Source organism: Meles meles, chromosome 4, assembly GCF_922984935.1.
Source record: "Meles meles chromosome 4, mMelMel3.1 paternal haplotype, whole genome shotgun sequence".
Classification (NCBI taxonomy): Eukaryota; Metazoa; Chordata; class Mammalia; order Carnivora; family Mustelidae; genus Meles; species Meles meles.
The window spans coordinates 157,194,410-157,218,899 of record NC_060069.1 but is presented as its reverse complement, the minus strand read 5'-3'; the positions used below and the strand labels follow the sequence as shown (position 1 = coordinate 157,218,899).

General features: G+C 40.6%; 1 protein-coding gene across 1 annotated transcript in view; it reads left to right on the top strand.

The window, feature by feature from the left end:
• The window catches only part of KCNJ6 (potassium inwardly rectifying channel subfamily J member 6), a 270,830-nt gene extending 261,900 nt beyond the window's left edge, over nt 1-8,930 (top strand). Inside the window, exon 5 of the mRNA XM_046003617.1 lies at nt 5,367-8,930. Within this exon, the coding sequence (XP_045859573.1) occupies nt 5,367-5,692 (326 nt within the window). The 3' untranslated portion in view covers nt 5,693-8,930. The remainder of the gene's footprint in view (nt 1-5,366) is intronic.
• The last annotated feature ends 15,560 nt before the right edge of the window (nt 8,931-24,490 follow it).

Sequence of the window (24,490 nt, the reverse complement as noted above, 5' to 3'; positions counted from 1 at the left end):
GTAGGGTTTCTTCTTTGATGGTAGCTGTTTAAAATGTGATTGTATATTATGTATACTATATTGTATATTATGTATATATGAATATTATGTAGTAATTTCTAAAATTCATCTTTTATTTTTGCTTTCTGCCCTGTGCATGCAAAGCTCAGGACTTGCATGAGCTCATGCACAGAATTCTTTTCCCCCATTTCTGTCCTCTGTAGGATTCCCTACTTTTTTTCAGCTCCCAGACCCGCACTGCTCCATCTCCTGTCTAGAAAGACAGGATTTCCCTCTAAATGCTAGCCTACCTGGGCTCTGTGTGGTTGCACACACTCAGGTTACTCTCAGTAAAGCAGTGAGAAATGAGAAAAACACCACCACAAACTCTTTGTCCACAATCCCCTTTCCTAGTCCTCTGGACAGAAAAACTGGGGGGCCTGTACTATGTTGTATGTGGAGTACTTCCCCATGGGGCAGCCCTGGGGGATGGGGTACCTGAAGGGGACTCTGTCTCTCATCCTCCGACTCCAAGGGGCACCTTGTCCCAGGGCTCTGGTCAGAAGGACGGGGTTTCTCCCCAAGAGTGTTAGCATCTACTGCTCAGTTGTGTTGGGGTCACTCTCAGGTTAAAATCAGATGATGGAAAAGGAAAATGGAAAAACAAGAAATGTACCACCTAAGAAGTCAATCTTCACATTTGGTGCCCCTCCCCATCATCGTGCCAGTATTACTTTCCAGAGTCTTCCTGTGGAAGGTTTCGTTTAGAGGAGTGAGTCGTTTGTAATCAACAGGAGTGAAAACCTGTATTTATTCCATCTTCACAAGAACCAAAGTCCTATCCCTTACTTTTTTAATTGAAATTACTTTTGGTTAAATTAAGATTTTTAATTTTCCAGCACCTAGTTTGTATTTTAGCTGAGGGCCTTCACAGATAGACTGGCATAATGCTGGAAGCAGAAACCTCCCACTTTCCTAAGGACTCACAAGCCATCTTTCTATTTAATAATACATCTCAGACATTTCCAATCAACAATTTTAATTAAGCTGCTTCTCTGTAGTGTCCCTAAGTTGAGTTTTTTTCACTTGACAATGAGTATTTACTGGGAAGCTACAATGTTGAAGTGCTGAGATAAAGGCTAGGAACATAGAAATAAACAAGACCAATGAGCCCCAGTGTGATCACAACTCAACAAGGCAAACACACACTTAGAGGTAATTTCAACTGATGGTATAAGGTGTCCCTGGAGTGTTAGAGGACCCTGGGCTCAACAGTTCCAGCTAGGGACTGGTCAGTAACAGAGTGCTCCAGAAAGGAGATGACAAATTATTTAGCTCTTCACAGATGAGCAGGATCCCACTCAAGAAGGCTATTCTAGATAAGGCAAGAAGATGAACACGGGCATAAATACCCAACTTTTGTATCAACATGGAGGGGACTGGGGAAGATTATGCTGAGTGAAATAAGTCAAGCAGAGAGAGTCAATTATCATATGGTTTCACTTACTTGTGGAACATAAGGAATAACACAGAGGACATGGGGAGAAGGAGAGGAGAAGTGAGTTGGGGGAAATTGGAGGGGGAGACGAACCATGAAAGACTGTGGACTATGAGAAACAAACTGAGGGTTTTGGAGGGGAGGCGGGGTGGGGGTTGGGTGAGCCTGGTGGTGGGTATTAAGGAGGGCACATAGTGCATGGAGCACTGGGTGTGGTGCATAAACAATGAATCTTGGAACACTGCACCAAAAACCAATAATGTACTGTATGGTGACTAACATAAGACAATAAAAATTTAAAAAAGAAAAAGGAAAATCAAATAGAGTTAAAAAAAACAAAGTACAAATGCAAATGGCAAGGCGGCCAGTATGCCTAGACAGTGGAGGGCGATCAGAACTGGAGACCAGATTTCTCACATTTTGCTCTTCACCAAAAGAAGCATCTCTTTTCCCAAAAAGAACTTTACTCACTAAAAAAACCTACTGCAGGGGCACTGTGTGATGATCTTCTTGATGTGGAAAACAAGCACAACATATATACACACGGATATAATCTTGGCAGCTCTGCCTTTCTTATGATGTCAACTCAGCTGGTTTTATTTTGTTACTTTTTTGAGTACAATGAAAATCACATCTTTAAAGAATGGACTGGAACCCCTGCCAATAGGTAAGACAGGAATCTTTCTGGAAAAAAATGAAAATTATCAACTTACACTAGGATGTTGATTTTTTTAACATCAGCTTTTTTTTACATTTTATTTTCTTTTTTATTTATTTTTTTTATTTGTTTATTTTCAGCATAACAGTGTTCATTGTTTTTGCACCACACCCAGTGCTCCATGCAGTACGTGCCCTCCCTATTACCCACCACCTGGTTCCTCAACCTCCCACCCCCCCGCCCCTTCAAAACCCTCTGGTTGTTTTTCAGAGTCCATAGTCTCTCATGGTTGATCTCCCCTTCCAGTTTCCCTCAACTCCCTCTCCTCTCCATCTCCCCATGTCCTCCATGTTCTTTGTTATGCTCCACAAATAAGTGAGACCATATGATACTTGACTCTCTCTGCTTGACTTATTTCGCTCAGCATAATCTCTTCCAGTCCCATCCATGTTGCTACAAAAGTTGGGTATTCATCCTTTCTGATGGAGGCATAATATTCCATCGTGTATATGGACCACATCTTCCTTATCCATTCATCCGTTGAAGGGCATCTTGGTTCTTTCCACAGTTTGGCGACCGTGACCATTGCTGCAATGAACATTGGGGTACAGATGGCTCGTCTTTTCACTACATCTGTATCTTTGGGGTAAATACCCAGCAGTGCAATTGCAGGGTCATAGGGAAGCTCTATTTTTAATTTCTTCAGGAATCTCCACACTGTTCTCCAAAGCGGCTGCACCAACTGGCATTCCCACCAACAATGGAAGAGGGTTCCCCTTTCTCCACATCCTCTCCAATACACGTTGTTTCCTGTCTTGTTAATTTTGGCCATTCTAACTGGTGTCAGGTGGTATCTCAATGTAGTTTTAATTTGAATCTCCATGATAACATCAGCTTTTTAATAATCACTTTTTAATATTGTACTGTTGGGCAAATACATTAGTATTACTTTTTATCCCTTGTTAAATGAATTAGGACAGCACAAGATGAATTTAAAAATGGAAAATGATCCATGAGCATTTCTTTAAATCTTGCTTATTCATCTTTTTACTACAAAAATTCAACAGTCCCATTAAGATGGTACTATGGAAAGATTATTTTACTATCCCCATAGAATTCAGTAAGTGTGTTCATTTGCTAGGGCTGCCATAACAAAGTATGATGGGGGCTTAAATAACAGACATGTATTGTCTCTTGGCCATCCTCTTGGCTCTACCCAGTACTGTTTCTTGATAACAATATCCCAAGTTTCTGATTCTCTCTTCAGCCAGTTCCAATATGATGTTAAATATCCATTTAGATTTTAATTTTAATAATTATATTTTTTATTTCTGGTTGTAGCTGGTTATTTAAATAGCCAAAATTGAAGGTCTAGGTGGATTTTATTTTATTTGCCCATCTCTGTTTTCTAGTCACTTTACAATAAACATGTACTCCTTTAAAGGAAAAAAAAAGTTGTTGAAGTTATTTTTATCACCTTCTCCCCTTGACTTCCTATGTATTACTTTGAGCCCACAAGTCCGTGCTATCACCTGTCCTCCCCCATCACTCCCAAGCACAGATAAAGAGTTGGCAGTTCAGAAGAGAAACACTGGTTGAGGGCAGTAGCATTCAGTTTGGGGATGAAGAAGAGATTGAGTGAAGGAGAGGAGAAGGGAGTCGGGGGAAATTGGATTGGGAGGGCCTGGTGGTGGGTATTAAGGAGGACATGTATTGCATGGAGCACTGGGTGTGATGCATAAACAATGAATCTTGGAACGCTGAAAAAATAAAATTAAATGTAAAAAAAAAAAAAAAAAAAAAAGAAGGAGAAGAAGAGCACAGGGATGGAGTGAGGGCAGTGCTGACTCCAGCCCTGACAGCTGAGTGGGGCAAATTGCTTAGGTCCCTGGCACCCCAGTTTCTTCTGGTCACAAGGAACAAGTGCAATGCTCTGAGAACATTCCATGACTCTGAAACTCTGTGTATAAACACCCATGTGTGTCCTCTTCCCCCCACTCTTCCTGCATTCAGCACAAAGCAGTTGCCTGATACACCTTACTGGCTGTCCCAGTGAATGACACCCTGCCTGCCTGGCTGTTTTCTTGAATAAATGAACAGGGCCCACAGGATAACTTTTGTGAGTTCTGGATAGTTTTACCTTTATGGACCCCCAAAATGGTTTAATTGTATTACATTTTACAATCAGATTAGTATAAAGATGACTATATTAACATTTTCGTCACCTAAGAGTTTATCTTTTTTTTCTGATTTTAAAAGAACTTTCATAGGTCCTTGAAAGCACTGTGGGCCCTAGATCCTGGACCTGCCTAGCTAAGGGGGAAGTCGTCCCTGTGGAACTAGTCAGTGGATGCTTCCTCATCCTGAGAAGTTTTGGTAGAGAGCCCTTTGAGCAGGGCACCAGTGCATTCCCCAGATTTTATGCCAAGCCAGTTACCTAGTTTTCTTCTCTAAGGACATGGGTGGCATTTCCCTCATTCTGTCATTTCATATTAATATAAACTGCCCCTGACTCCTGGGCTCCGGTAGCTCACATCGCATTTCTGTGCAAATTAGGAAAGAGCTTCTTGTCTTTAAGAAGAAGGGGGAAAGACTAAAGTATTAGATCACTGCACAGTCTAAATAACTATCCCCACTGAGCCTAGGGAAAATGTGAAGCAGGTGGGCATACCTTCCAAACTCATCTGGGGGCCGCAGTCGTGGCCTGCATGGCATGCTGGTGGGACAGTAGCAGTAACCCATGGCATTCAGCTTAAAGCCATCCTAGCTGTAGTTCCATAAACCAATTTCATCCTAAGTCTGTGGCCAGAATGGTCAAGTCTCAGTAGGCCTCAGGCAAAGCCTCTAAAAACAATCGGATGCTAGGGTCATGGTTTCTCCCAGGGCAAAAAGTGGACAAGGCACAACCACATGAGGTGTACGCATGTGCATGTGCACACACGCCTTCCTGTGTGTGTGCATGGCCTTGCAGGCAAGTGTGATTTCATGTGAGCCAGAACTCAAGTTGCCCCCTGGGACGTCCCCTGGAAAGTGGAGAAGCTCCACCACACGGTCCTGTGTGTGTTAGTGTATGTCTGCAATGTGAATGACGCCCCCTCATTTGCAGCACCCCATGCACGGTGCAGTCTGACCAACTGCACCAGCAGCCACGCCCAGCTCACTGAGTCCCCTCGCTGATGGAAAGCCCACACTCACACATACTAAAGCCTCCGTCTGTTCCCTTCTGTGCAGGGATGACATGCCAGGCTCGGAGTTCCTACATCACGAGTGAGATCCTGTGGGGTTACCGGTTCACACCTGTCCTGACGCTGGAAGACGGGTTCTATGAAGTCGATTACAACAGTTTCCATGAGACCTATGAGACCAGCACCCCATCCCTCAGTGCCAAAGAGCTGGCTGAGCTAGCCAGCAGGGCGGAGCTGCCCCTGAGTTGGTCTGTGTCCAGCAAACTCAACCAACATGCAGAACTGGAGACCGAAGAAGAAGAAAAGAACCTCGAGGAACAAACAGAAAGGAATGGTGATGTGGCAAACCTAGAGAACGAATCCAAAGTTTAGTCTCCTAGCTGGGCAGCTCCTTCTCCTCTCCCCTCGCACAACCTTTTCTTGTCTCTCATTCTCTTTCTTTTTTGTCTCTCTTACTTGGTTCTTTATTTATTTATATTTAATTTTGACATTATCAGAAAACAAATCTTCAAGGTGTAAAATATCTACCTGCCCTCTCTCAGTTATTCAGATTGATAAGGTAGACGTGGATTTGGTTAAGGCGCAACGTGCCCTCATTTATGGCCCAAGCTTGCTCTCTTCCCGAAATACACCACCTCTGACTCCTAGGGATTTAAGCTACTTACCTGCATGTCTTGTACAATACCAGATCACTCAAAGAGTGTGTCAAAGATTTTACCTGGGATATGACAAGTTAGGTCTCTGGTGCCTATTTATTCATGCAGCGAGACATAGCATATAACCCTCAGTTTTATAGATTCAAATAAATTTCATCTACAGAGTGAGGTGCTTGACCCATACAGGCATTGCAGTTATAGGACCCAGGTCAGGTAAAGACAAAACACTGTACATATATATGCCTTATGTAATTACTTTCTTTTCGCAGTTAGTAATAAAGCCCAGCATGTACAAAAGTACTGTAGAACTTCTAAATAATGTACATAAATGTATAATTATTGTAGGTTTAGATATATAACTTTAGAAATAAGATGCAAAAAAAAAAAAAGATTCCCAATGTACAGTAGGCATTTCTGTTCTGATGTCTTTGCTACCTTAATTTCTTTGGTCCCATTGACCTCTGGCCCTTAGTGCATGGCCTTTGTTCCTTGTCCCAGACTGGTAGTGTTTGGGTACCTCACTGTTCCCTTGCTGATTCCTTCATTGAATTTAATAAGCCATAGGTCTGGGGGAAGTTAGGAGGTCTAGTACATGGCAAAACCCACCACCATTATGCTGATATACTGTGAAATGTTTACAAAACTGAGGTCTCTTTTTTTGGTAACGAGAGCCTCACTGACTAGCCTGGGGGGATATTCCAGGGGGAGGACACCCTCTGGCATGTCACCAATGATGTGTTTATGCTTTTCCCATGAGCTGCCACCCTTTGCAGTACAAGAGTTTGGGAAACTCTTCTACAAAACCATGGATTCTCCAGCTGTTCCACCCTGTAATCGTGAGAAACTACAGACTTTAAAAAATAAGACATGGTAATTTAGCAGAAGATGGTTTGGGTCTAAAGCCATGACATTGATGAAGGCATGTAGTAGGAGACATGTGTTGTAATCATTCACCTTACAAACTTTGAATCCATCTGGCTCTCTTCCTGTCCCTGCCAGCTTATCCATCAGCATTTCCTGCATTTGTATTTATTACTATTCTTATTCTTCTATTATTATGAAATGACCAGAGTTCAGTAGTAAAGATTAGATCAACAATCTAGGTGACTATGAAATCTTTCTAGAGAGTGCCACGGGTGGAAAATCAAATCCAAAATGTCTCCCAATCAGAAGAAAACAAGCAAAAAACTGCGGCCTTAATTCATTTTAATCTGCAAAGATATAAGGAGAGAGAGAGAGAAATTAAGAGAAAAAGAGAAGGAAAGAAGGCATTTTGTACTAAAACTCTAAATTCAAGATGAAAAAAAATTCAAATAAAAGATAAATGGAAGAGAATGTCAGACGAAATCTCAAGGGCAGGTGGAAATTTTGCACTGTAACAGATCTTTCACATTAATTTCACAATTTTAAACTATTTGTTCCCTAAAACAGTCGCCCATCATAAATATTCATTGACCAAACTCAAGTTCCTTTTCAGCTCCTACGGCTGTGCTCAGTTTGAGGCTTTGTGCCATGAAGGTCAAAGAACTCAAACTAGCTATCACTCACTTCCTGTTGCCCTTGACTTCCTTGACCAGATCACGCAGGCCTTCGTTGTAGGTTGGGGACCTTATCTACTAAAAAACATGTCCCAGATATAAGGAATGTGGCTCCTCGGTTTAACACAGTGGGTCTCTCTTCTCCCACTTCTGAGACCTCGCATCAGGACACCTGCTTCTTGGCACTTGGACTTACCTGGAAATGAAACTGTTGGCCATAGCCCTTTCCTGTTTGCCAACATTTCACATTTTGCATTGAATATCTGTTGAATCATTTATTCATTCCACACAATCCAAGGAGGAGGTTGTAGTCGAGGAGGAAGAGGGAGCCCCATACACTTCCTGCCAGGCTGTGGGGAGGTACTGTGGCCTTACCTCGCTGTAGCCTTATGAAAGGCGCCCTTGACTTGGGGGTGCTAACCCTGGAACATCCCCAGACTTGCAGGGCAAAGCATGGTAGCACAAAGAAAGATGAAGCATGGGCTGCAAAAAATCTGCTAATTTAGCTCTTGGCGACTCAGTGGGCCTTTTTTAAATCCATTACTAAGGCTCAAAGGACAACACACATCCTGTTGTCTGGTTGGAAGAGTAGTTCGGGGCCCTCTAGCACAACTAAACAAAGCCTTGACAACCCTTTGGTCATGCACACGTGTTAGTTCTCTATCTGTGACAGGGCACCCGGGGGTGAGGTCTCTCCCTATTTCTCATTGTCTTTGGCGTCAATGTAGTTGGAGACAGAACATGAACCAAATCTCGTTTTTGTAATGTGAGCCTCTGAATCTTTAAACAAGGATGCTCCAGAAGAACCTTTTACTAGAATGTCCCTATCAAACATGTCTATTTTTCTACAATTGTTGATAACACAGTTTAACAGTGTATTTTGTGTCAACTGTTAAAATTTGGAATTGAAAGAAGCTCATTAAGACTGAATTTTCTAAGCAGCAAGTATTGAATGGTGTTTTTCATTAAGACTGTACAACAAAGACTAGCCCACAATTTCTGCTTGTTCTATTCCATCATATCGAGTCCCCATTCACACAGTCACTTTGTTAGGAAATCAAGTGCTATGAAAATAAGTAAGCCTATTGGAATGCAACAATATCCATAACCAATGAGGATCACTCTCAACTTGATATTTTGGTCTGTTAGTTTGGTGTGTTTGAGTCACTTTCCATAAAAGCATGGTGAGATCTGATAGCCAGATAAGAATTTTGAACCATAGGGTTATGGTTTGCCACAGTTGACCCCAATCTGGAGAAAAGGGCAGACTCAGCTGGAAGCACGACCTCCCCAAGGGCTGATGAGACCCTCAGATTCTCACTTCCATTCACCCCAATATGCTTTCCAACTGGAAAACCAATTTGTTTATAAGTCAACTTTATGTAACTAATAAAATTATTTATGTTTTTGGCTGTTCCCTTGGCAAATGATACTCTTTTGAATTAACATATTTGCAATCACTGTACTGCTAGGTCTTCGCTTATCCATTTCCTCATAACATGGCATTCCAGCCTGTTGACCCAACATATAGCCACTCCATGTCCATGAGAAGGATCTCCCTCTTCCCTCACTCCCTTCCACCCTCTGTCTCTCTCTTTTGTGCTGTTCGTAGTTCCCTAGTGCCAGGTACATTGACTTAGTTCAATATCTTATGTTCTCTAACAACAATCCAGGTGTTGTCTCTAAAAATGTCAACCTATTTCTTAAGCACAATTTTCTCTTGCAGGTTTAACCAAACTAGGGCTCTGAAATGTCTATTTCTCATTGTACTCTGATTAAAAAATTATTTATGACTTCTTCAAAAGCCTAAATTTTGAAGTCTCAAGAGCAACATCCTTATGCTTTCCCTCCCTACATTTTCTTATATTTCAGGTTTCTTACTTTTTCCCCTTTGCTTTTTAATTTAGACTTAAGCCAATGTCTTTGGGATGTTCAGAATCTGTTTAGAAAGGTGGGAGCTGGTGGACAGAAAGATTATAAAAATGTCATTAGAAAACTACTTGAACTCATCCAAAGAATGTGAAGTCATTTGATTAGCTGAGTAATTCAAGATTAAAAAAAGAATCAAAATATTCATAGTCATCTCCAAGATAGCTTGTCAGTAGTCTGGACTAGTTTTCAGTCTTTCTTTCCTTTACTTGGATAATACTCTATGTGAGTCAGAAAAGTCAAAAGGGTAGTTGGAAATTAAACACCCTACATAAATGGGAAACAGTATCTTCTATGATTTCCTTTCAATGGATAGCTACAAAGTTGAAAAACATAGTATATACATAATAGATGATTCATTGATATTGTATTACAATATTATAAAATCATATTATCTTATTCCTAGATTTTGTGGTCAACCTGTTTAAGAAAATGTAATCCTTTCATGTAAAATGGAGTAATACATATCTCTTCCTAATATTTCTGCAGTTAATGTCTCAGAGAATTTCTGATGCAGGCATCTAGAAGTCAAAAGCCTGTAAGACTACGAAGAAATTTTGACAAAGCACAATATCAGTACATAATACATTAACAAAACAATAGTACATTCTACATTGTGCGGTGTTTGGGAACATTCAGGGCACTTGCATAAATTATGTCATTTAATTCTTATCTACCATGAGAGCTTGTGTATTATAATTTACATTTTATTAAAAGAAAAATAGGGTTTGGGAAAACTGAGTAACTTCCCCAAGGTTATAAGTCTAGTAATAATAGATCCCAGTCTCAAATCCAGGGCCAAGTCTTAAGCCATGGTCTCTATTTACTACAGAAAGGGTTGGCAAACCAAATCTACTCGGACTCCAGCCCACTGCCTGTTTTTACACCACTTGTGAGCAAAGAATGACTTTTACATTTTTAAGCAGTTGGGGGGAAAAGACAAAAGAATATTTTTTGACATGTGAGAATTATGTGAAATTCTAATTCCAGTGCCCATAAATAAAATTTTATCAGAATACAGCCACACCCATTCATGTATTGCCCATGACTGCTTTCACACTACACTAGCACAGTTGAGTATTTAAGACAGAGACCATATGGCCAGAAGACTGAAATATCACTATCTGGCCATTTACAGGAAAAGTTTGCTAACCCCTATACTAGGCTATTAAGTACTGTTCATGTACTAAGTATTACTAATTGTTAAATGTTGTACTGCGGACATCTTAGAATGATGACATTCTTTTCCAATATAAATGCATTGCAGTCATTCACAGATCTGTCCCAAGAAAAAATATCACAGTCATATAGTCAGGTATCAAAGGAAGTCTCCTTCCTTTTCAGAACCATGCTGCCAAAGCACTAAATAAATAACCAGCCAAGATTGAGCAGGCAACTCAGAAAGTGATAAAGGGCACAATTCCTTAATGAACAAAAGAAGAAATGGGAATCCCCAGTCCAGTGACTCAAACACTGCGTCATTAGAACCTATACGTGTTTAAATAAGTAGATAGTTGAGACACATGTCTCCAACCAGTGGGGTGAACTGGATTTTCAGTGGTTGCCACACATCAATCCAGCTTGACCTCCCTGAATTGTCTTCTCTCTTATGCCCCCTTGGACTATGGAGCTGTGCCTGGGTCTTCTTGCTACTTCTCTCTAGCCTGCAATGGATCAACGTGATAAAGATGAACCGATGGCTCATATCCAGCTGTCCTAGTTCTGGCTCTCTCCAGAAACTTGGCCAAAAGTTTAACATGAGAATTAAGAACTAAATGCTTCTCTTGGAAAAACCAAGATGTTCTTTGAAAAGAGCTCAGGGAGAAACAGAGTAGTAAAGGGTTGCCAGATATTTGTCACTTCTGAATCTGAAGCATGAGATAAAGATTAGTAATTACAGAAATATTTAATCCAAGAAATCCAGACAATGGAGGTTTTAGACAATATTAAGTGACATTCTTTAGCATCACTCAGCTGACCTCACTGGTGTTCCAAGAAAGCGTTTCCAACACCAGACATAGGTCAGACAAGGGAGGTTCTTTATCTCTTTAGTTCTATTGGAAAAAATATATATCAGGTTCTCTTATGAGTGCTTTCCTGGAAATTAGGTGGGGGGAAAAATTCTATCGCAAATCATTGTGATCTACTACTGAAAGATAAATGATGGAAACTGAGATAAATTTGGTCCTGTGTCTAAATCTTAATAGTAATAATATTTGCAGTATAGATGATGCAAAAAGTTCAAGACCCTGCAGCAGCATAATAGCTAAGTGAGAGGAAAAAAAGAAATCTCAAAGTTCAACACCATAAAACTTAAATAAATGTAAAAGGAGTCAAACTTTTACTTGGCCTCATTGCCTTAGTAAAAGAAAGCTTGATGCTTGATGCATCCACCTAATTCAAATAGGAGAGTCCTAAGAAGGAAACAAGGACAAAATACTTTGAGAAATGCAAAAATAGCTCATTGAGATGGGTCAGCATGATTAAGTGATGAAGATTTATCACCAAAGAAAGTGGCTTTTATAAAGTTAATTTTATATACTACCCCCTACTCGTGAATCCTAATGTGCTCTGTGGTTGGCCAGAGCATTGCGACCACAAAGGCAACAGATCTTGATTTCAAAGAATGAAATGTTCCTACAATCAAAGGGTAATTGACCATTTCAAGATTAAGACTCTGTACTCGTTGTATTAACACTGATCATAAATGCTGTGATATCAGCCAGCCAATCTTTATAAGAATATGGAGGGCTGTTTTTCTCAGGCAATATAAATATCCACGACCAATAGGCACTAGTGAAATAAAAATGTAATGCATTATTACTTCTAAAATTCTGATAGAAATCATAAAATATCCATCCAAAGGAGCAAAAAAATGCTAGGACCCCAAGTTCAGATCTCTATGGTTACTAAAACCCCAGTCCAGGCTGAATGCCTTATGGAGTATATCAATGCTGGGTCTACCAGCACTAAACACAGCTACAGAAGGGACTGACTAGAGCACAGAGAACTGAGCTTCCATCTGCTGGGCATGATCAGAGCCCCTGGCTCCATGGCCACTATTCTCAGAGGAGATGGAACACTGTTCTCAGATCCAGTTGGTGCCTTTTCTGGCATCATCTCTCACCATTATTGCAAATGGGAGTGGGTGTGAACAACCCTCCCCTAGTTCAGTTTGGCGTGCCCACCTGCTACAGGCTTTCTGGATGAGCCTCTCCCTCCAGGTCTGGTTCCTACTCACATAGAAAAGGACACTCTCTGTATCTTTTGAGCTTGGCCAGCATCCTTGACGCTACAGAGCACACACCTGGGTCAGGGGTGATAACTCTCCCTAGAAGAACTGAAATAAGACCTTCTCAATCCCCTCTGCACAGGGGTGCCCCTCCCATACCTAAGTCAAAACCAAACAATACTACTGCATAAATGGAGTAAGTGTACAGAGTCCAAAGAAAGTTCTCTGCTTCCCATGGTGATTACCTGGATGATTTTTTTTTTCACTTTACATATCTAATTCTTCAACCTCGCGAAATTCTCACTTTTTAATATCATGATGCTGTGAGCACAAACTCAATTGCTTCATTAGGCAATCCCAACCATCACCCCAGATGGTCTGTGCCTATTCCTTTTTTAAGTAATTTGTTCCAACCTACCCCTGGACCAATCCAAATGTTGCCCTGGCTAAGAAATTTCACATACCCTCTCTTTCCTCTAACAGGAACCAACAAACAAGGACAACATTGTCAAGAGCCTCCCCTTTATTTTCAAGGAACTCCCCAGGATTGTAACACATGGAGATACAACTTATGTTGTCCCCAGGTGCCCACAGGTTTGTCATGTCACCACAGGTCATCATCCGAGCATTCTACCCAGCTCCTCTTCTGAATTCCTTCCTTGGCTCGCCACCAAAAGACATCTTTCCAGGCTCCTTCCTCCGAGTTTTCACTCCATTCTGGAGTGGTAGCCAAGAACCTGTTATTGGGGTTAGTGCCGTCTCTTACCACCTAATTGTCCACCACCAATTTTAACTGAGCACGTAATGTGTTTACAGTCGGACCACCTGAGACCAAAAAGGTAGAATGTTTCATTTCTGTCCCTGTATACACCTTGAGACCCCATGAGTGATGGTTGGGCATTATGACATCAGCCCATTGTTGAGCAGAGCGTAAAGTGAGGTCTGTGCCAAAGGGACAGCTGGACTTTTCCAGGGGAATCTTCTTGTCTCCTGCAATATGCAGTTAGGCTATCCAGCTTGCCAAAGACGATCCTGAATATCCTTATTCAGCCCAGTGGATCAGCTTCTAAAATGAGAGTTATACAGGAAAAACAGTGAACTCCCACACGTGTACAGAATTCTGAAATGATTACCTAAATATATGCCTATGTTGGCAAAGTGGTCTTTCCTCCCCCACTGTCTGCACAGACTGTGCTCTGGGGAAAAACCAAGTACCCATGTGGTGCCTGGTTACCCAGGCCAGCATGGCTGCTGCCATGGCAACATGCAGCCAATCAGCATAGACCTCTATATGGAGTCTCTGAGGAGAGCTGGCTGAGGCCCCAAGGGGCTGGAGTTCCCAAAGGCTGGTCCACCTGCAGACATCCTAGAAGATACAGGGCAGCGTCCAGGCAAACAGGTACTCATTCAGTGGCCAAGAGTAGGCTATTGTTCTCTCTTCTTCCTAGAATAGTATGCACTTGGTGCCCAAACTGCTCCTAAAAAAGCAATTCTTTAAGCCATCATCCCTATCCCACATACACCCCCACACCCAAATCATGTCTGTCTTTAAGAGAGAGAGAGACTCCAAAACTAAATTTCCCATTATCGAGTGTAACAGATAAGGAAGTGCTGCCATTTTATTAATCATTAAATAAGCTCTGCCTAAACAGTGCTTTAGTAATAAGCCCAAGTATAAAGAAAAGCAATTTAAAATTTTTACTTAGAAACTTTTTTAGGAAAAAAAAAAAGAAAGAAATTCTTTTTAAAAAACCTGATTTCAAATGTTCATGTTTGCCCCCAGGATGCAAAGTCTCCAGAATAACATTTCTCCATGAACTTGTTATTTTCCATCTGCCTTTGAACCCGAGAACAGACTCCTTTAAATTGGCTTGAAAGATTAAGTAGAATTTAGCACTGAAACTCTCAGAGTTCAGTTTGGTCTGAACCTATAAACCCAGGTAGGAATAAGCTCTGCTAACCAAGAACAACTCTGCAGCAATCCCCCTAGACGCCAACCTCAGAGAAATTGGACATGGAAATTTTGCACAAGATGATAGCTTGTTTTTGGAGAGAGGATTGTAGTGTTCAAATCTCTGAGTCATGCCCATAGCGTGCAAATCAGGCCAGATCAGATTACCTGGTCTGTAGCTTGCCCAGTCCACTGGTCATGTCCATAGGGGGCATTAGTGAATATATGAGAAATTTCTGTGACCTGAACAACCACACTGGAAGACTTTTCTTCCATCTTATTTTCCAGTTCTGTTACAACAGACATCAACAAAACATGTGGTTTGTTATTCCATGGTTCTCCTCTACTTGTACCTTCCATATTTTTTTTTCTCCTTTTCCAAAAGAAAGAAGGCTCCTCTGAATGTTGCATGATACGGTGGTAGTGTTTCCAGTCCGTTGTAACTAACATTTTAACTAACAAATGCATCAACACTCTCTCCCCATATATATATACACATATACACAAGTATACATGCGCTCTCTCTCTCTCGCTCTCTCTCATGCGTGTGTGCGCACACACACACACACACACACACACACACACACACACACACATACCTCTCCTAATCAGTTATGAGTTAGTCCATGTAAGTGAATTTCCAGAAAACCAGTCTTAAGAATAACAATAATTCTCTCCCTCAGCCATCACAGTGGTATTCTTTCTAAAATGTACCATAGGCTTTCCTGTACTCACAGGCAATGGGTTACAAAGCAAACTTTTTTTGTTTTCATTGTTTTGTAGGAAACTTGGATTCAGTCTGAGGTGAACAGGATTCTGATCCTGTTTCATCCCCAGATGAGTTATATGGTCTTCGATCAATCATTGGACTTCTCAAAAATAGTTTTCTCATCCTTTTCTTTAAATAATAACCTTAATTTTTTTAGCACAGTTTTAGGTTCATAGCAAAATTGAGTGGAAAGTAGAGAGTTCTCATACAATCCCCTTACCCCACACATTTACAATCTCCCCAATTATCAACATTCTGCAACCAGAATTGTACACTTGTTACAACTGGTGGACCTACAGTGACTCAGCATTATCACCCAAAGTCCATAATTTACATTAGGTTTCACTCTTGGTATTGTACATTCTAGTTTTGAAAACTGTATAAGGTATAACGACACATATCCACCAATGTAGTATCATGCAAAATAGTTTCACTCACCTAAAAATTTCCTGTGCTCTGCCTATTTATCTCTCCCTCCAACCCTTGACACGACCCTTGACAACTAATGATCTTTTTACTGTCTTTAGAGTTCTGCCTTTTCCACAGTGTCATATAGTTGGAATCATACAGCATACAGTCTTTTAGATTAGCTTCTTTTCACTTAGTAGTATGCATTTAAGAGTACTTCATGCCTTTTCATGGCTTGATAGCTCATTTTTTTAGGGCTGAATAATATTTTATTGGCTGGATGTACCATGGTTTATATTTACGTGCTATTGGTTGCTTCCAAGTTTTGGCAATGATGAATAAAGCTGCTATAAACATTTGTGTGCAGGTTTTTGTTAGACATAAAGTTTTCCATTCGTTTGGGTAAACACCAAGGAACATAACTGTTGGAACATGTGATAAAACTATGTTCAGTTTTGTAAGAAACTGCCAAACCGTCTTTCAAAGTGGCTATACCATTTTGCACTCCCACCAGCAAAGAATGAGAGTTCCTGTTGCCTCGTATCCTTGTCAGCATTTGGTGTTATCAGCATTTTGGATTTGGGCCATTCTAATAGATGTGAACTGGTATCTCATTTCTGTTTTCATCTGCATTTCCCTGGCTACATGATATGGAGCATCTTTTCATACTTATTAGCCACCTGTACATCATCTTTGATGAGGGGCTTGTTTGGGTCTTTGCACATTTTTAATCAGGCTGTTTTCTTATTGTTGAGTTTAAGATTTCTTTGGATATTCTGGATAAGATGCTTCTTTTGCAAATATTTTCTCCCAATCCATAGTTTATCTTCTCATTCTGTTGAGAATATCTTTTGCAGAGCAAAAATTTTTAATTTTAATGAATACCGGCTTATTAATTCTTCCCTTCATGGATTGATCATGTCTTTGGTGTTGTATAAGTTCATTGCCATACCCAAGATCATCTAGGTTTTCCCATGTATTATCCTCTAGGAGTCATATAGCTCTGCATTTACATCTAAATCATTTTGAATTGATTTTCATGAACCATTTAAGGTCTGTGTCCAGATTTGGTGGGGGACATATGCACATATGAATGTATATAGTTTTTCCAGAATCATCTGTTGAAAAGACTATATTTGCTTCTCTGTATTGCCTTTACACCACTGCCAAAGATCAGTTGACTACACACTTACAGGGTTTTATTTCTGGGCTTTCTGTTATGTTCCATTAATCTACTTGTTTATTCTTTCACCAATATCACACCACCTTGATCACACTAGCTATATAATAAACCTTGAGGCTGGATACTGCTAGTCCTCTAATTTTGTTCTTCTTCTTCAATATTGGTTACTCGGGGTCTTTTGCCTCTCCATATAAACTTTAACAACAGTTTGTTGATATCCACAAATTAACTTTCTGGGATTTTGACTGGAAATGCATTGAATGTGTAGATCAATTTGGGAAGACCTTGACAATATGAAGTCTTGACAATATTGAGTCTTCCTATCCATGAACATGGAATATCTCTCCATTTATTTAGTTCCTTTGTTGTCTTTCACCAGAGTTTTGTAATTTTTCTCAAAAAAATCTTGTACATATTTTGTTAGATTTAGACCTAAGGAATTTATTTGGGGGAGTGCTAATGTATATGGTATTGTGTTTGTAATTTCTGATTCCACTTGTTCATTGATGATATATAGGAAAACGACTGACTTTTTATATATTAACTTAGTATTCTGCAATCTTGCTATGATGTTTTTTGTTATTCTTTCAGATTTTTTACATGGACATTCTCATCATCTGCAAACAAAGATAATTGCATTTCCTCCTTCCCAATCCTTCTAAGTGATACTGTTTTCACTGCATCCCACAAATTTTGATAAATTGCATTTTTTATTTTCATTTGGTTCAAAATTTTTAAAATTATCTTAAGAGTTCTTCCTTGACTTCTGTGCTATTTAGAAGTGTGTTGTTGAATCTCTGAATATTTTGAGATTTTTCCATCTATTTTTTGTTGGATTTTTAGCTTAATTCCACTGTGGACTAGAGAAGGCATTATATGATTTCTATTATTTCAGGTTTGTTAAGGTATGTTTTATGGACCAGAATGTGGTTTATCTTAGTGAATATTCCATGTGAGCTTCAGAAAATGTCTGCTGTTAGTTTCCCTGTCATTTTCAACAAGTGTTTCAATCTCCCAGTCTCTGCTTCTATGATTCTTATAGCAGTTCCAGTCTATACTAACCCTAAACTAGATAGCCCCAGATGGTTTAGCTTTAACTCTTTGCTGTTTTAATAGTTTCATTGATTCCTATGCCTGTAGCAATGGATTTCTACCACCATCCATACCCTTGTCTCCAGGATCTCTCACCAAACACATCCTTCTCTCCTCTCCTCTACTACCACTAAACCCTATAGCAAATAGACAAGTTATGACTTAGATTCCTTCTAGACAAATGAAGTGTTACTAGACAAGAACTACAGTCTCCTCTACAGTAGATAAAAGCCCCCAAACAGGTTGGCATCTTTGATAGAAAATAAGTGCGTGACTACATCTTGCTGGATCATCCATCAATAGTTCAACCAGCTCCAGAAGGTTATTGGCAAGTTGCTTTTAACCTGAATCCATCTTTACCTTCCCTTAAACATGTATCTAGGATTTCAGGACACAAAAAAAATTATACTAAATCAAGTGTAACGTAATTAGGAAAGCAAAGAGCTTAACACATAACATATTTTTTAGACCACAACATTTTAATTCAACTCTTTTATATTAAGCATATCATTCTTTTTCACTATTAATAGAAAGATAATTCATTGTATTTGCCTTTCCTAATAAAGTAGCACAATACTAAGGCCTGATATATTTAATAAGGCCCGATAAAATCTGAGTCATTTTGTGATCCATTTCCTGAGATAGAAAGAAAATTATTCTGGAAAGTTCAGTAGTTCAAAAAGTCCAAAGCAGTAACTAAACTTCAGTAGTCTTTTTAATCCTGAATCTATGAAACTGAGGATAAGCCTTAATCTGGTTTGAGGGCTGCATGCCTTCTTTCTATCAACCTGGAAGTTCTCTTTCCTACCATCACACATAACTGTTATGAGTTATTTAAAAGAAACAAATCTTAACCATTCTTAGAAGCAAGTCATCAAGCCGAGGTGTCATTGGGCTACATGTTGGTGTTCCAGTTCCAATAACCACTCTTAGAGAATAAAAGTCTTCTAAAACCTTCAACATTGTTCCCAGAGTTTTAAGAACTTGAGTTTCTAAGAACTTGAGTTTTTTATAAGACGCTCACATTCTACAAAGAAATTAAATGTTTGGTTTTCAAGGTGCATGAAATTCACTAATGCTGGGAGTAGGCATATCCTTGTATCTCCATTCTCAGGTGTCTAAGCTGCCAACTAAAATTAGATAAGGACATAACTCCACTCAAAATATTCTGAAAGCTAGTGGATGTCCCACACTTTATTGTTCTAAGTAGACATTTGTTTGACTGAGTATTGACCCATGAACACTTGCAGTACAATGGACAATGTCCTAGGCAGTTTGCTGTAAAGTCCAAGAAATAATGACATCATCCTCTGCCTTCAACAAGCCTATAACTTCATGGCAACCAGCTCTTACCATGTGACCACACTGTGTTGAGTGAATTGAACCACACAAAAGCCCTGTGATCAAATGTTGACTCCCACTTTATAAATAAACTGAGGCATAAAGAGAAATACTCTAGTTTTAGAAATAACACAACCTAATAGGGAAGGTACAAAACTGTTCTGAAATTTAAAGAAAGCAGATCAGCTTCTGTGTAAGTAATCAGGAATGGTTTCCCAAGAAAGAGAAAGACATTTGTCCTGACATTCCAGAAGACTGGGTGGAATCTGGAAGATACAGACCCAGGAAGGAATCTTCCTTTCAGTGTGAGGAACCAGCGTGGCAGAGAGTCCAAAGATCAACACACACAAAGCAAGACTGGGGAGTGATGCCTAGACCAGCCTAGACAGCTTGGGTTGGCCTATTGAAGCATTTGGTAAAATATTCGTTTTGAAAACTGGTGCTAAATTGTAGAAGACTTGGGGTTTCAAGCTAAGGTAGATAGACTAAGGTAAGATAGTAGGGCAGCATGTATTAATAAATCCACCATAGCACCAAAACTGTCAAGTACTTTGAAATAATTCAGTGAATCTGTGAAAAACAGAATAAATCATTGGTGGAATTTCAATAGCAATTATTAGTGAACTACATGCCCAGCAAAATCATAAAACACAAGGGTGATTATAGGAGAGAATTATAGACATTAAACAACACATGTACAAGATAAAGTTTTATTCAGGCAAAACCTTTAGATGATCCTTTAGATATGAACAGAAAGAAAATAAGGAAATGCATCTTTCAAACAATCCTACCAAGGCTTCTGACTTTTTCTTGTGATGAGTAACTAATATTTGCTTCCAAAGTCAGTGTTGTCAGCCTTCCCACCATGCTTTTTGGAAAGGAAAGCCAGGAAGGGCACAAGTACTGGTTTGGCTCCTGACCCACCTTTTGGTCTTTTTGTAACCCCCTTTACTCAACTCCAAGTACATCTGTGCACGGACAATGAGACGAAAGCATGCTACATGCGAAAGCACAAATTATGTAATGAGAAATCACTACAATGCCAAATTTTTTTAGAATAAAAAATACATCTTTAAGAACTCGCTGTGTTAGGGAAACTGTTTACATATTGAGGTGTTCCTCTTTTTTTTGACTGGAACAATAAAAAAAAATTTGATATGGCCTTGGTTTTTTCTGTGTGTGTTTGTGTGTGTGTGTGTGTGTGTGTGTGTGTGTGTGTGTGTATCCAAAGAGTCAGCCTTTTCTACAGGTAGGAATACAAATTGTTGCTGAAGCACCATATCCCACCACAGGACCAGTCAGGATGTTGACGTTCCCACTGTATAATCCAAGGAGAGTATCACAGGTTTGAAATTAACTCCTCTCATTCTCTCCTCCCCTCTCTCCCTTCCTCCCCACCTTCACCTCTCCCCAGGCTCTGTCTGCGGCCAGATCCCAGCAATGAGTCAGCTCTGCTGCTTCCCACAACTGCCTACCCAAGCAGGGTCCATCTTAAACACATGCCCATTTGCCATTTGCACTTTGTAGAACTTTAAATAATGAAAGGAATCTACAGACCTTCAGGGCAGCTCATCTTGCCACTTGCCACAGCTCAAAGTGTCTCGGTCAGAGGGTTTTAACAACACATGATGAAGTCCAATGTTAAACTAAAGAAATATTTATAAAAGAGTTTCCATGTTCTCAGTTGTCCATTTTGCATGGGTTGGCTTTGCCTGACCCCAGCACCTCAGCTCCGGCTCCTGGAGAAACCTGGTAGCATGGCCAGCCAGTCCTCTCCAGGGAAGTATGAAGGAAGCCTCTGAGTCATGCTGACCACAGAACACTGTAAAGTGAACAAAAGAAGTAACATAAAAATATACCTAGGTTACCTCCTTTCCCAGATGCTGCCAGATGTTGAGAAAAGACAGGACACCATCACTGCTTCATCCCACTTTTCCTGAGATCCCTGCCCAGCATCGCTGTTGTGCTTGATAGAGTTACTAATCCATCATCTGCATCCATGTAGCCCTTGATGCATCTGTTCCACTTAGCACTCATTATGCCCAACAGAAACCCATGGAGATGCATCCACTCCTTCAGGCACCAATGGAAGAGCCCCCATCTCTGCTGCTTACGGACTCCCTTGGAACTACCCTCCACATCATCCCAGAGGCATTGTCTAAACCAACTCCCTGACTATCTCTATACCTGGAGCCTCATCATCCACTCCAGTTGGTTTCAAACTAAGCAGGAAAAACTTTCTTCTGCAGGAACTCTCAAGCAGAAGCTCAGCATTTAAGTCAGACAAAAGCCAAGTTGCCCTGATACAGCAGGGGTAGAAGGTCAGAAGCCTGCACCTCAAGCCCAAGTGCCTGGGGCCCCTCTTCTTGGAGCACAGGTTAATAATCACCACTGTTGAGTTTCACAAGGTACATTGGGAAGGGTATGTGCTATGGTGAGTGCCGTGAAGTGTGTAAGCCTGACGATTCACAGACCTGTACCCCTGGGGAAAATAATACATTATATGTTAGTAAAAAATAAAAAAATTTTAAAAATAAAATAAAATAATCACCACTGTGCAGTATTATGCCCAAACCCCTTTGCTGGACCTATAAGGAATTGTAGGTTATGGGCCCCAGGACCCTCTCCAGATCAATATTCCACCTCATTACACTCCTTATTAAATGTCTACATTCTTCTGACAGGATGCACCTTCCCAGGCCACCTAGCTCTGAAAACATTGTTCCTTCTGCATGGAATGTGAACCCAGAGCCACTGGAAGAGCTCAGACATCTTTCCCAAACTCCTCCTGATTCCATCTGGCTTCTGAAGATAGGTCTTCAGAACTCATAAACTAGCACTGCATTGTGTTTTAACTCTTCCTGTCTGTCTTACTCGGTAGACAATAAACTCCTCACATTCAAAGATTATTTCACTCATCCATGTCCCTGACACCTTCCACAAGGCTTAGCACTAGTTGGTTCTCGGTGGTTATTTATTGGATGGATGGATGGATGGATGGATGGATGGGTGGGTGGACGGACAGACGGACGGATGGATGGATGGATGGATGGATGGTTGGATGGGTGGATGGACAGACAGATGGATGGATGGATGGATGGATGGATGGACGGACAGACAGATGGATGGATGGACGGATGAGTGGGTGAGTGGATGGATAAGTATGTGAGTAATGGATGAGTGGTGGATGGATGAGTGGATAGGAAGATGGGTGGGCAGGCGGATGGATGAACGGGTGGGTGGGTGGTTGAATGGACAGACAGAGGAATGAGCAGACAGGAGAGTAGATGGAGGAAGAGAAAGAGTAGAATATTGTTTGCCATTCACGTGACTACAGCGGTCACTGAAACACCTATTACTGGCTCAGACTTACATCATAGTTTGAAAATCTCTCTCTTTGCCAGCTGGAGTAACCTGGTATGTTCTCCCATATATGGTCAAGTGGTTCTTCTACCAGATCACATCATCTGACATCTTGGCGAAACATAACACACTGCTCACATCTCAGCACAACCTTACACATGATTTCTGTGAAATTCATTGATTTACATTTGGCAAAGAAGTCCTCTTGTCTTGTCTTTACTCATTACTGTGACCCAGCTATTTAAAATCAGGAGGCTACAATTCAGCCACCTAAGGTCAGTATATACCCCACAGAAAGGCAAGTGCTTCCACATTCATAACTTGGGCAGGGCCCATCAGGAGGAATGGACATTGTAGCCGAAAGGACTCAGAAGAACACCATAGAGTGGAGACTCTAAACATCCAGCATCTCTCACAGCTAATGCTTTCCTGAATGTCACTCTGAACTTTCTTTAGCAAGCACAATGCACACATCCTTTCACAAGTTTTGCTCAAACAATATGATCTTTCTTTTCTCTTTTTTTAGATTTTATTTATTTATTTGACAGACAGAGATCACAAGTAGGCAGAAAGGCAGGCAGAGAGAGGGGGGGAAGCAGGCTTCCTGCTGAGCAGAGAGCCTGATGAGGGGCTCGATCCCAGGACCCTGGAATCATGACCTGAGCCGAAGGCAGAGGCCTTAACCCACTGAGCCACCCAGGCACCCCTGATCTTTCTTTTCTTATAAAGAAATATATTCTTTTATGTCTTCTCAACAATTGCTTGGGTTATAATTTTCCTAAATCACAACTTCATGCCTCATTTTCTCAAAATCCTGAAGTCATCTCTAGAAAGAAGACTTCAGAGCTAACTACCATCCCCAAAGGATGCTTTGAGCAGACCAGGCTCTTCCTCTCTGCATTCCAGCATCAAGGAATCCCAAAGGCAAGAGAATGAGAAGACCAGCTCCTCAAACCATGCTTGTCCTTACCAGAATGGATAAACTGATGACAGAGAAGCCTTGTTGAAGGCCGTAGTCAATACATTTTAAATCTCATTTCCAACTTTTTTCCCCACCAGGCTATTCTCATAAAACACTGTTTTTCCACTTTTATAGACTCAAGGCAAGCAGATGACTCCTCCCCTTTCTGGACTCTGGTTGTATCATGGGCACACCCACAGTAATAACATCCACCACTCATTAGCATATTAATGTATAGGTTCAGGGTATTCCGTGTACATTACCTTTAATCCTTACAGCCCTGCACAATCAGTAATAATAGTCCCGTTTTCTAAGTAAGAAAACAGGGGCACAGAGATTATAATATTTAGTCCAAAATTAGATTTTTGCAATTTGCTATTTGCTTGCTATAATTGCAAGCTACAATTATAACCACTCAATTATAATACTGAATTGAAAGTTATGCTGTCAGTTACATATCAAACATTCTGAGATGATCCAGGATATTCATCCATTCAGGACGAGAGAAAGAATCCAGCACCAACCGTCATTACCCATGTGATGAAAGGGTCATTAGGATCCAGCCAGGAGGGGGCAGCAGAACATTAGCCAAGGAGTCAGGGCCAGCAGGGGCTCAACACTGGCTAACGTTAGAGGAAACTAGCTGGTGGGGTGTCAGTGACTTCCTCAGCAGGGTCACTCCACTAGGCCTGCTTGGGTCTCTCTCCAAGCTCACCATGAAGTAGGACGTCCCAGAGCACTGTGTTA